This window comes from Sinohyriopsis cumingii, chromosome 3 (assembly GCF_028554795.1).
Source record: "Sinohyriopsis cumingii isolate HCF-2022 chromosome 3, ASM2855479v2, whole genome shotgun sequence".
Taxonomy (NCBI): domain Eukaryota; kingdom Metazoa; phylum Mollusca; class Bivalvia; order Unionida; family Unionidae; genus Sinohyriopsis; species Sinohyriopsis cumingii.
Window position 1 is genome coordinate 60665321 of NC_142963.1, and position 12597 is coordinate 60677917.

At 33.1% G+C, this 12597-nt stretch overlaps 2 protein-coding genes across 2 annotated transcripts in view; one reads left to right on the forward strand and one right to left on the reverse strand.

Annotated features, from left to right (window-relative positions):
• LOC149802948 (RUN and FYVE domain-containing protein 2-like) overlaps positions 1–12597 on the reverse strand; it is a 132657-nt gene that overhangs the window by 46455 nt on the left and 73605 nt on the right. The window lies entirely within an intron of this gene.
• LOC149802949 (prepro-gonadotropin-releasing hormone-like protein) lies at positions 464–4475 on the forward strand. Its single transcript, XM_089951494.1, has 3 exons — positions 464–640; positions 2644–2715; positions 4303–4475. The coding sequence occupies exons 1-3, from the start codon at positions 464–466 to the stop codon at positions 4348–4350; spliced, it is 297 nt and encodes a 98-aa protein (XP_089807620.1). The 3' UTR covers positions 4351–4475.

Consider the following 12597-nt stretch of genomic DNA (forward strand, 5'->3'; position numbering starts at 1 on the left):
AGGACCTAAGCAAAGGATCTGGACCTATAACAGTATTGGAAAGAAATTTGTTGGTGATCTTGAAACCCACTGAACAGGTGATTTAAACTTTGAAAATCAATTTGCTTGTTTACATACATAGTTTTGGAAGTCGGATGTAATTACCTCATGGAGCTTATTTTCAACTTGAGTTTGAGTGTTAATCAAGGACTGTGTCTGCATTTTCCTGAGTCCATTTATATTTCAAACTCAGACGTTATGGTATACTTCCAAAATCAAATTTTGAAATAATTTTATGTGATAATTTTTGTTTCTTTTCTGAAGCATAGCTTTAGACTGACCAAATCATGACATAACTCTTAAATATTTAATTCTATTCCTAAGATATTACATTGCAGCTTAAGACATATTTATGTAAGACAATTCTCTTAAATAATAGAACCACGCAAACTTTTATTTTTAAATTTGTGTTCACAGATTCAGAATGATCTACAAAAAAAACGTATTTGTGAGTTGCTTAGCTGCCATCTTGGTCTTTGGTTCCTTGACATCAGGACAGAACTACCATTACAGTAATGGCTGGTTGCCGGGAAAACGAAGTTCTTCGGACAGCTGTCAATTTAGGCCAGAGTTTCCAAATTTATTATTCAGATTTATAGAGGTAAGTCACAGCATGTTTTTCCTTTACTTAAAACTTATGTGTACATGGTATTAGTGACTTAGTCTATATTTTAGAAGATCGGCTGGAATCAAATTCTTTTCTAATTCATGAATCTGGAGGTTTATTATCCAAAGGTGGAAATACTTGATTGTATATTATTTGGAAATACAGTAATCAGCTTGTTATACAAATTTTTAATTATGGGATGTCTTACAAGAAAATCTATTAAATGCATGCAATTTTCCAGCAGTGTTCACAATGTACACTATGCCCACAATATGTGAGCATAGTATGAAACTAGAAATTCAATGGAACCAGTCTTTAATAAAACCCAAGAATGAAATAAAATGTATTTATATTTATAAACCCTAGTAAGAAAGAAAATGTATTTATATTGAAATTTTCTTTTTAAAAAATGGCTGAAATCAGGAAAAACATTACATACATATATATGTGTAATTATTTAGGTTCAAATGGAAATTTATTTACTTAGTTATACTTGGGTTTCAGTGTTGTTCTAAAGCTGCCTTTTTCTTGTATTATAAATCTGATATGAATAGCTTTTTCTATTAGAAATCTGATCTAACCTTTTTCTATTGGAAATCTGAACTGAAAGGCATTCTTTTATTAGAAATCTAATATGAATGGCTTTCTCTATTTGAACTCTGATATGAACGACTTTCATTCTATTTGAAATCTGATCAGAATGACATTTTTTCAACTCAAAATATGATCTAAGTGGCTAAAATAAAATCTGATTGGTTGATTTTTTTCTATTTAAAATCTGATCAGAATGACTGTTTTCTATTTAAATTTTGATCTGAAAAATTTGATCAAAATTGCTGACTTCTGTAAAATCAAAATTGATCTGAATGGTTTTATGAAAGAAGCTTTATATGACTGGCTGACTGTTTTATACTAGAAATTGTGTCTGAAAAAGCAGGCTGTTTTATAAAAGAAATTTGATCCAAATAGCTGACAAATGTCTATAAGAAATGTAATCTGAATGGCTGACTGATTTATGATAGCATGTATGCATGTATGTGTGTGTGTGTGCCTGCCTGCCTTCCTGCATGTATGTATGTATACGTATGTATGGGATTAATCAGCACATCAACACATCTATAGTTATACACTACTGAATAAGGTTTTGTATCCCCAAAACGAACACCAAAGTTAGTTCAAAACTAGGTAAAATCTTTAAAATACAATGTCCACTGTTTTAAAACAGTCCACAACTCCCACAGAATCACGATATGCAACCCATGTTAAACAGGTTGCTTCCAATAGTTGCATTTTACAACATGCAGTGAAGTCACAGCTCACCTTCTCTACATCCCTGAGATCGTACAGGGCATAGCTGACTATTTATAATATAAATCTTGTGGTGAAATTCCCCTACATCAGTCAAATGAAATGGTTTGTTCTTTACAAGAAAAGCATCCTCTTCTGATTAAACCAAAAATGGCATTTAAATAAACATGGTTCCAGAATTTCAGCATTTTTCAGATTCTTTTGATTGAGAAGAGCTGGTTTACCTGTAATGATGATGTAAACACCAAAAAGGGTATCTAATAACATTTATTTTAAATCAATTTATCAAAAAAGATATTTTTTCTGATACATGATAAGTATTTCATCTCACACACTATTATTATAGGAAGATACACTCGTTGGTAATTCTCAAATATATGGATTGATTTTCAAGATTAATTAATCTAAGATTTGGAAAAAAATTAAATTACTATAAATTCTTCTAAAGAAATGATGTTTGTCTTGTTTTCTAAGTGCTGTCTATGAACAAAACACAACATCTATTTATCCTGAAACTTATCCAATCTCCGACATCATGAATTTTGTTTTAAGTAGGTTGGACTGTACATTAAATTTACTTGATTTAAGGTCATTAAATGATATTTTCTTAATCTTCCTCAATTAAATAATTAATATCTATTTGAAGGAATAGAATTTAAAGAGTTTCCAATTTTTTCCCATCTTTTCAGGATGAGGTTAGCAGAATGTTAGTGGATCCAAATTGCATTAACGGTATGGCAGCTCTAAAGAATCTCATACAGGTAAGTCCATTGGTCCTATTTATCTTATATATGACAAACACTCTAACTGCAATAAAAATCTACTTATCCAAACCCTCGACATTAGCAATGCCATCTGATTCAAACTAAACACATAATTTTGTATATATAGTACAGTAAAACACTAATTATCCAGACCCACTGGAAGACACGGCTTTTGTCCAGACAAATCTGTCTGGATAATTGATACATTTCTCATAAATCACAAAAAAAATTGTATATCTGGTGGACACTCTGTTGATCCCTATTATTGGACATCGTGAATCCATATTATCAAACATTGCTGATCCATATTATTGGACAGTGTTGATCCATATTATTGGACACTGTGAATCCGTATTATTAGACAATGCTGATTCATATTATTGAACACCGCTTATCCATATTATTGGACAGTGTTGATCCATATTATTGGACAGTGTTGATCCATATTATTGGACACTGTGAATCCGTATTATTAGATACTGTTGATTCATATTATTGGACATGGTTGATTCATATTATTGGACACTGTTGATCGATATTATTGCACAGTTTGGAGAAATGGCCTTCATAAAAAAGTTGGTTTACTGTCATCTGTCGAAGCAATCCAAAATCAATGAGAAATATGGAGGTTGGTATGCATTTTCTTGTACTCTTAGCTGAATATATAAGCGTAAATAAAGAAAAGACCCCTGACTTTAAAAATACAGCTGAACTTAGAAAAAATTTAAAAACTCATCAAATTTGTACCAGCTGAAGATCATAGACTCCCATTTACAAAATACAAAAAAATTGTATGTTGCCAAGTGAAAGTTTTGAGCATGACACATTTATTGCAATCAAAGTGATATTGAATTTCAACAAGAGCTAGTCTGTGTGTCTGATTTCTGAATGTCATTGACTGTTAAAGAATTTCCAAAGATCTGATATTTTTCAATGACTTTATCATTTTCTTTCAAGCAGCCATTATTTCAGTTATAAAAATTGTACAATCATTTTTCATTTTTGTTATTAATAAGAGAAGGAGGCGGCAACTGTGTTATTTTATATTCAAACTTTCCCAGAGTTCATATACTAGGATACACCTAGGTAACATATGATGTCATACTTGAACTGCATGGTAAACATTATTCTGACAAAAGTGGAAATCCTAAACTAACATATTTTTTAATGAACATTTGTGTGGAAATTGTTTGCACAGGATGAAGTGACTAGGGCGTAAGTATGGTTAACTCATAATTCGGAAATCACAACAAAATTCACAAATCATGAGTGTTTGCTGTATGTACCATATTTATTCACTTATAAGCTTCATCCAGCTGCAAACAGACTGTGCCAGCAGATCAGGGTCTATGGTGTATGTTTCAATGATTAGTCCTAAGAAATTGCACAGGCCCTGATCTGTCATCACATAATCTCCGAGTCTAAGCAGTTTGCAACTGGATCCAACTTACAACCAAGTACATGTTGCATACATTATATATTAACACATTATAAGCACTAATGTACAAAGTGTATGTGTATCTTTTGATGAATGTGTGTAGAAAATAACAGGTCCAAAAGGGTGAGTTTCATTTTCTAATGCAGTTAAAGAAAGAGATGTCCTATCAACCACTTGTAGATGAACGGGCTTAAAATTCACCACTAGTAAACAATTGGATTTTAACAGATTGCAGAAGTTGGAACAAAATAACCAGATTTTAACAGCCTGTAGATGTCTGAGCAAACCAACAGACTTGGGGACAGGAACTACCACATAATTGATGGTGAACATCTGGATCAGTTACTGACTCTCATGTAAATGTACATACAATTCAAACGATAAATAAAATGAATAAAACATCATTCCTTGCCTGTTTTCAGAGTGAGAATATATATTTTATCATTCTTAAGGCTTGTGTTTGCCACATAAAACATATAAATACTGTACATTCTCACTTATAAGTCGACTCAAACTGCTAATAGCAAGAAGTCTGATCTGCCAAAGCATTTTGCATCTGCAGACCAGGTTGAATGTTGTTTGGTCTACTGATTACTCATGCATTCATGCATATACACACACACACACACATGCACACATGCACACACACACACACACACACACACACACACACACACACACACACACAGACACACACATATGTACATATATACATACTTATGTATGTACCTACATACAGACATACATACATACCATAAAGAAATTTTTGTGGGGTTATCAATTTCATGCGTACCATTTTCATGGATCTGGTACACGCTACAAACCACGATTTTCAAGACTAAATGAACAAATATTCTTTTATGGAGAAAGAATTGGACTATTTCACCAATCCATGAACATAAATACCAATAAATGGGAGATTTCTTGCAAAGCCATGAAAACTGATGCCCTAAAATATAAATGAATATACCAAATACACACAAACTCACATTCAATTACATTACACACACAACAATTACACACTGAAACTTCAATTACATTACACACACACAATTACACACTGAAACTTCACTAAAGCAGATCCTTTGAATGGCTGTTAATTTTGAAGACTGGTCAAATAACTTTGTCCAATATGGCCATTCTATAACTAATTTAACCTCTGTATCTTGGTAACCTTTGAAGAAAAGATCATGTTTTTTTAAACTAATGACAGTTTCTGATGTAGGGAAGTCCATCCATCCATCCATACATAATACTAATAATAATAATAATTTGGACTTGATACAGCACCTACTATTTAGAAGCTCAAAGTGCATTACGGTATTAGACAGCACATAAAAACATAAACAATGCCAAGATTACAAAAAGACATACCATGAAATTACAAAACAAAAACATGCTGACAATAATAAGCGGCTTATTAAGTCCTTAGGACAGTTTTTGTAGTCAAAATAGGTGAGTTTTAAGATCACTCTTGAATGAGACAACAGTGTCAATATGTACTATTGATATGTTCTCAGACCCAACTTACATTAGTTTCTATGACGCTGACCTAGTTACCCAGATTTATCATTGCTTCCCTCACCTCTGTCTCTGAAATTCCCATATTCACACACCCCACATGTTACTAGTCAGAAACCTGATATTGGTACTGCTATACATTTGACTTTTTCCCCCACACTAAAGTCCCTTTTGTCATATGTACTAAGAATCCCTTTGGTCATATTAGGATCAATGGGCAATTCATTTCAATGTTGCTGGGCCCTGGTACACAAAAGAACAATGTCCATATGACTTCATTTCAACAGTGGGAACAATGAGAATATGAGCGTAGGAAGAGGAGTGTACATTTCTAGATGGGGTGTACACATGAGTGAGATCAGATATGTATCCTGGACTGAAGCCATTCAACGAAATACATACATACATACATATACATACAGACATACATACATACATACATACAAACATACTTACTTACATGCATACATATATACATACATTCTTATGTACATATGTACATAAGTACATATATACATACATACACATATACATACATACATGTACATACATATGTATGTACATACATATGTAACATACAAACATACATACATACATGTACATACATACGTATATATACGTACATACGTAACGTACATATGTACATACATACATACATACATACATACATACATACATACATACATACATATGTACATACATACATACATACATTTAAGGCCATTCTAATACTAGGTCTTTAAAAATGGGACACATTGTTTGGTACCCAGTGACAGTGTCTGGTTTAGGGAAGCTGGATTGCACATTCATGCATGCATACATACAAACATACAAATATATACATATATAAAAATATACATTCACACTGGACATTGTAGAAATCCAGTGATTCACATCATTTTGCCATTGACCTTTGACCGTTTGACATTTAATTTTTTTATACATTTTTTGCTCCACGTAAAAGTTTTTTGGTTTTAATGGCACTTTTAACACATTTTTGACTATATCATGCTGAAGAAATGGGTGCAAATTGCATTTCACAAGGACACATCAAGGATGCCAACCCAAGCTGGCCTAGTTGGGTATCAATCCCATGACCCTTGAATTAGGAATCTGATACTCTACCAACTGAAGTGAGGGCCCCAAGTGGCCAAGTGCTCTAAAGTGCTCTCCGCATTAAACCCCACAACAACAACAACAACCAACTGAAGTGTAAGTGCAGCTCCATCATGTGAAACAACACCTATCATGGATGATAGAACTACACAAGTTACTACAATAAATTTTTTTGCTGAAACAAAAACAGTCATGTTGTAAAGGTGTAATGGACCAGGACAAATACAACAACAGCAATATTGTCTATTGTGATATAAGCATGCTTCTACAATACTTGGAAATCAATGATATTTACTAATGTAATTTTTGGAGTAATTGTTTTCTTAATATTTGCAACAGAATACTCAACAAATAATATTATGTCTACCAAATCAAAGTACTTGGATTCCTTTAAGAACCATAAATCCTGTCCTAATCCCAGCAAAACATATTATCTCTTAGGATATGATATCTCCATGGTCCCTCCACCTTGAAATGTTTAAAAATTATTATTTACCTCTCACATGACTGCCTATGCAATTGTATTGCAAGGGATGATCCAGTCAATTTTACCATTTATCGAACATTGTTAAGCAAATACTGGGAGCTGTTAAGTACACATAGGACCCAATAACAGTCATTGTTGTACAGAACGGACACCCTGAAAAGGGTTACAACTGGATGTTGACTTGGACCTTGACAAACCAACATTGTTCTAAGTTTTTACATATAAGGCAGATCCTGGTCACCAAGTGATCTGCAGGACAATAGACATCTTGAAGACAAGCATGTCTATGATCATGATTACCGGTACCTATCTGCATATGGTTTTAGTGAACTTTTGGAACTGCATGAGAGAAAATTTTAGTATAATGATACACATAATTTCTATTCTGTACACATTAATTTTTATTTTAATGTGCATGCATATGCTTATTCAGTTGTGTACAGAACAGATTTTATGAATGGATCACACACTGTTTTATGTGAATGGAAATGCTGTTATCAAGAAGCATAAATCCCCATTAGATTATATTGATTACTGTCGATACTCACTTATAAGTCAAGTCCAACTGCAAAAAAACGAAGATCCTGATCTACCATAACATAATGTGCCTAAAGATCTGGGTCAATATTGTTTGTTCTACTGATTACTCCTATCAAACTCCAATGACCCATATCTGCCAGCACATTATGCGATGATAGATCTTGGTCTATGCAGTTTGCAGTTAGACTCGACTTATAAGCAGGTACATATGGAAATTGACACACCAGTCAATTCCTTTAGGTTCCTTGTAGGAATCTATGTTTTACTGACGAAAAGAATTGGCAAAAGTTCACCAGAAATCCATTCTGTTCCTTCTTTAATTCTATACAACTGCTGAATATTGAAATGTATAAGACGTACTTGAAAAACTGCAGCAATGGGCTATTTTTCAACATGGGTACTAACAGGTAACTTTGACATCATTTTGAAGAAGAAATTTTAAACTTTTGGCTGTTTCTGTTTACATGGATTTAAAATAGGTAATGGTCAACAAAAAATTACTTGGCCAAATTTAGAACATTCATAGCTTAAAAGGAGCTTGACTTGGGACCCAAACCATATCCCTGATGTTAATAATATTTGTACAAGTGAAAGGTTACAATAATAAAAATGTCATTTTTTTGTCTTATTTATTTTTAAAAAGTTGAGTTTATTTTATATAGGCAATAGTCTTTGGGTTTTTTTCTCGACATGACTGTTATGTTATCCAGAAAGATAAAGTCACACAATATATTTTTTTATATTAAATTATGTGATAAAACCCCAATGACACCAGAGAGCAGAAACATATTGGTCAAAGCATCAAATTTCAGTATAATTTCAACAAATTAAAAAGATATATCATTCAAATGAATAATGACACAATTTGCACCAATTTCAAATCAAATTTATGATACCATGCAAAGAGGATCTAATTTAACTTTAAAAGAGTATTTAAATTATTCAATGTGTTTTTAAAAATTTCAAAAAAAAGGATAAATATCAGTTTCTGTTTGTTACATAATGAAAAATACAGATTTCATTTTACCAAACCACAGGCTGGTGTAGTGAAATGACTCTGAAATGACTGAATGACTCTAAAATGACTCTGAATGACTTGAATGCCTCAGTCATTATGCTGTTCCTTTACATGATGTTATTTTGTAATGTTTTTATGTAATTAGGTTTTATTACACGTGTTACATATATAAAAATTATAAAGTGGGTATATTAACATAAATAACAAAGGAGACATGTAAGAGTCTATGTATTGTATTTTATATTTCTGCTCTATTTAACAAGTATTTCTCCATCAGCCTTAAATTATTTTAGTTCCAAAGCCAGTCATGGTTCTATTGTCTGGTCTGGTTCAACTGTCCAGTTTGGTTCTATTCACCTGAGAAAAAGTATATGCCAAGAAGGGCTATGTGGAAAGATTAGGGTCAATACAACTGACCAAGGAACTATACTTGTACAGGTTTATGGGAAAACAACTATGTAATAACAATTTTGCAACTAATCTTGTATATTGTTTCAATATAAAATATCATTACTGAATGCAACAAATAAATTGAAAAATATTATAATTAGAGTAATATACTTAAAATGATACCAAAAACAAAATAACAGGATGTATACATGACTTTATACAGGAAAGATTGTCCTGCATTTGGTTTATACATCTTTGATCTCTACATCTTTATCTACTTCCTCTACTATGGCTATAAATCTTTATCTACTTCCATTCTCTTGTCTACTAGTAAAAATGTGCTCACCTTATCTGCCTTTTTTCCTTGTATTATCAGATTAAAAATGTTTATCATTAATATCAACCAAAAAAAGCTCAGGGGTTTTTTGGGCTTGAAGGAAAATACCAGTTCTTTCCTTTAATTAAACGGTTGGTGCCTCAGAGCTATTATAAATTAAATTAGTCAAAAATGTACATTGGTTTGAAAAGTACATCAGTTTTTAATAAAGAATATGTAAAGTTTATTTTCGTAACTATCTTTGTTCTAGCTTCAATATTATCAAAAAAAGGGACTCTGAGAGGGACAACTTTTCTCCCTTAAGTTATGTCTCTATTTGGCAACAAATATATTTTCTTACATGTTTGTGTTGTACAAGATCAGTACAAACATCTTTTCTATGGTTCTTGATCTTGAACCTGACATAATGGATATAAGACCATTGAAATAATTCCAAAAACTGTCAAGATATACCCACAGGCAAGGTATGGTTAAATCCATAATAATTTTTTTTAAAAAAAATACCGAAGTTATTTCACTGGCTTTATTCAAGGTAATTTTTTTTTTGATGTCCACAAAATTTGTTTGATCACAAAAATGCATTATGCTCATAGGATATAAAACCACAAATAGTTGGGTATTTTTGAGTCATCAGATTATTAAAAAATGGGTCTCAATGACCTGGATCTTTGGTGAAAGTATGCAGTCTTGAGCTAAACTTACTGCACTGATTTCTTACTATGACAATGACCATTAACCTTCAGACCCCAAAATCTGTTTCTTTCTTGCTTTCAAAGTTGGCCAAGGAACTTACTCAAAGAACAAACATTATCATGCAAAACCTATTTTTCTGTGAGTCACAATGACATTTTGACCTCCAAATCAATAGGCCTCTGGCAAAAACTTGGGCATAAAAAGTGCAGTCTAAATATTACATACCAGAATTACACCACATATGAAAATCATTAATGATACATTTTTGCTAACCTGGTTCTGCAGCTGGTCAAAATTCTTGTTGTTGTTGTGGGGTTTAACACCATTTTTCAGCACACGATAGACTATGCATGGCAGCCAGTATTAATGGTAGAGAAAGAACCTGGGAAAGCCATGGGAAGAACCACCGACCCAAGAGAAGCTACTGGCAAGCTTTCTCACACACCCACATTAGCCGAATTGTAGACTCGAACTCACACAGACAGAAGTGAGATGGCAGTGATCCATAACGGAGAGTGCTTTAGACCACTCAGCCACTTGGGGCCCCTCAAAGTTCTTGTCACAAAGGATAAAATCCAGAACCAAAATACAAACACAAAATATGCTGAAAAATTATTTATAGCCAGCACTGACTGCAACTAGTCTACATGTGTAACTTTTGCTGAATGATCATGAACTGGAATTCTGCAATGATCATGGTCATGTGCTGTATTTCATTATGGCCCTATTCTTCTTTTAATGTTGTAAAGTGATGTCTGTCACTTTTTCTGATCTGACATGTTTTGAAATTCAAAAAAAACATCTGCTCTAAAATTTTCCAGTATATAACATCCACAACTCACACTGTAAAGTGTTTCACTTAATATCTGGTGCCATTTTGTTTAAAAATATTGACTGGTTCACTATGTAATTACCGTATCAATAAAATGAATCTGTTAGGCAAAGTGCACTTTTGAAGAAACCAGTCAGTTTTCTTATATATGGTGTCATATACAGTTACTATAAATAGCAAATAAGGAAAGTTCTTGTTTTTGTTCTAGGTTTTAACGCCACTTTTCAGCACAAGATAGGCTATACATGGCGGTCAGTATAACTGGTGGAGGAGGAACCCTGAAAAACCCAGGGAAGAACCACCGACCCATGAGAAGCTACTAGCAGGCTTTCCCACGTGATCCGGAACAGTGAACGCTTTAGACCACTCAGCCCCCCCAATAAGGAAAGTAATCTTATGCTATTCGTATGCAGCAGTCCTCTTTTTAAGAATATACTCAATTTATATGAGTGGAATTAAAGAGATCATAATATAATAACAAAAACAACTTTTTATTACAATATTTTATTTTTTAATGTAGCAAAAAAGCATAATTTATAATTGACAGTCTCACAGAAAACATAATTTGCTGGAAAAAAAGCGCAATGATTACACCAAGAGCACAATGGTTGACCTGTATTTCTGCAAGTCCTCCACAAACCGTAACCATGGTACATGGTTTAGTACTAGTTATTATGCTAAGTCTCTTTTTTTAGTGGCACTATTTTCATTCAGAACCATCTATAATATATAGCATAGTCTTTAAGTGAAAACCTCATGCTGAGATAACTGTCCATTCAGAAGAAGTAGCAGTAACAAAAGTTTCAAGGTGGCCATCATGGCAGTGATGTGAGAGGTCTGATCAGCACTATTTTCATTTTTCACTTTTACATATCATATGAAATGTTTCCATCAAAACTCCATGTCGATTTGGCCATCCATTTTTTTGTATAGCAATACCAGATTTTCAGCATGTTCAGTATCAGGTAGGCACCAGACCATGCAACTCTTTTATTAAAACCCACATTAATATGACCAACCATTCTGGGTAAGGCAACAATAAAATAATATTTTTAAGCTGGTAGCAGTGGCAACAATACTGGATATCTGAGGGACACCTTTTTTATTCTGGACCAACTAAGCTCCAAGCTTCATGATTTTTTTCTAAGCAGTATCGAAAAAGTAATGATAACAAACAAGTGTTAACAGATGTTGGACATCTGGACAACAGGTGCAGGACCAGTAGAGCTAGCAGCAGTAAAATGTGGTTAAATGAAACAGAGCACCTAACTGCGCTTAGAAACAAAGATAGTCCATGCCTTTTCTATTATCTACTGTACCTTTATGGGTGGCAAGACAGATTTGATTTTTGAAGTTAGTGTCACCACCTATCAAATGCTAAAATAAACACCAACTGGGTAGGAAACTTGTCAAGGTTGATCTTGGAAACCAGCTCAATACAGCATGGCGACCCAATTTTGGGTCACAACATATGGATTAGGCACCAGTGTCTAATGCATGTTCAAAA

What these genes read in the sequence shown, in the direction of transcription:
- LOC149802949 (XM_089951494.1), top strand. Translation starts at nt 464, where the DNA reads ATGATCTACAAAAAAAACGTATTTGTGAGTTGCTTAGCTGCCATCTTG. An exon ending in TATTATTCAGATTTATAGAG is followed by an intron (nt 641 to 2,643) that starts GTAAGTCACAGC and finishes CCATCTTTTCAG; the next exon opens with GATGAGGTTAGCAGAATGTT. An exon ending in CTCTAAAGAATCTCATACAG is followed by an intron (nt 2,716 to 4,302) that starts GTAAGTCCATTG and finishes TTTCTAATGCAG; the next exon opens with TTAAAGAAAGAGATGTCCTA.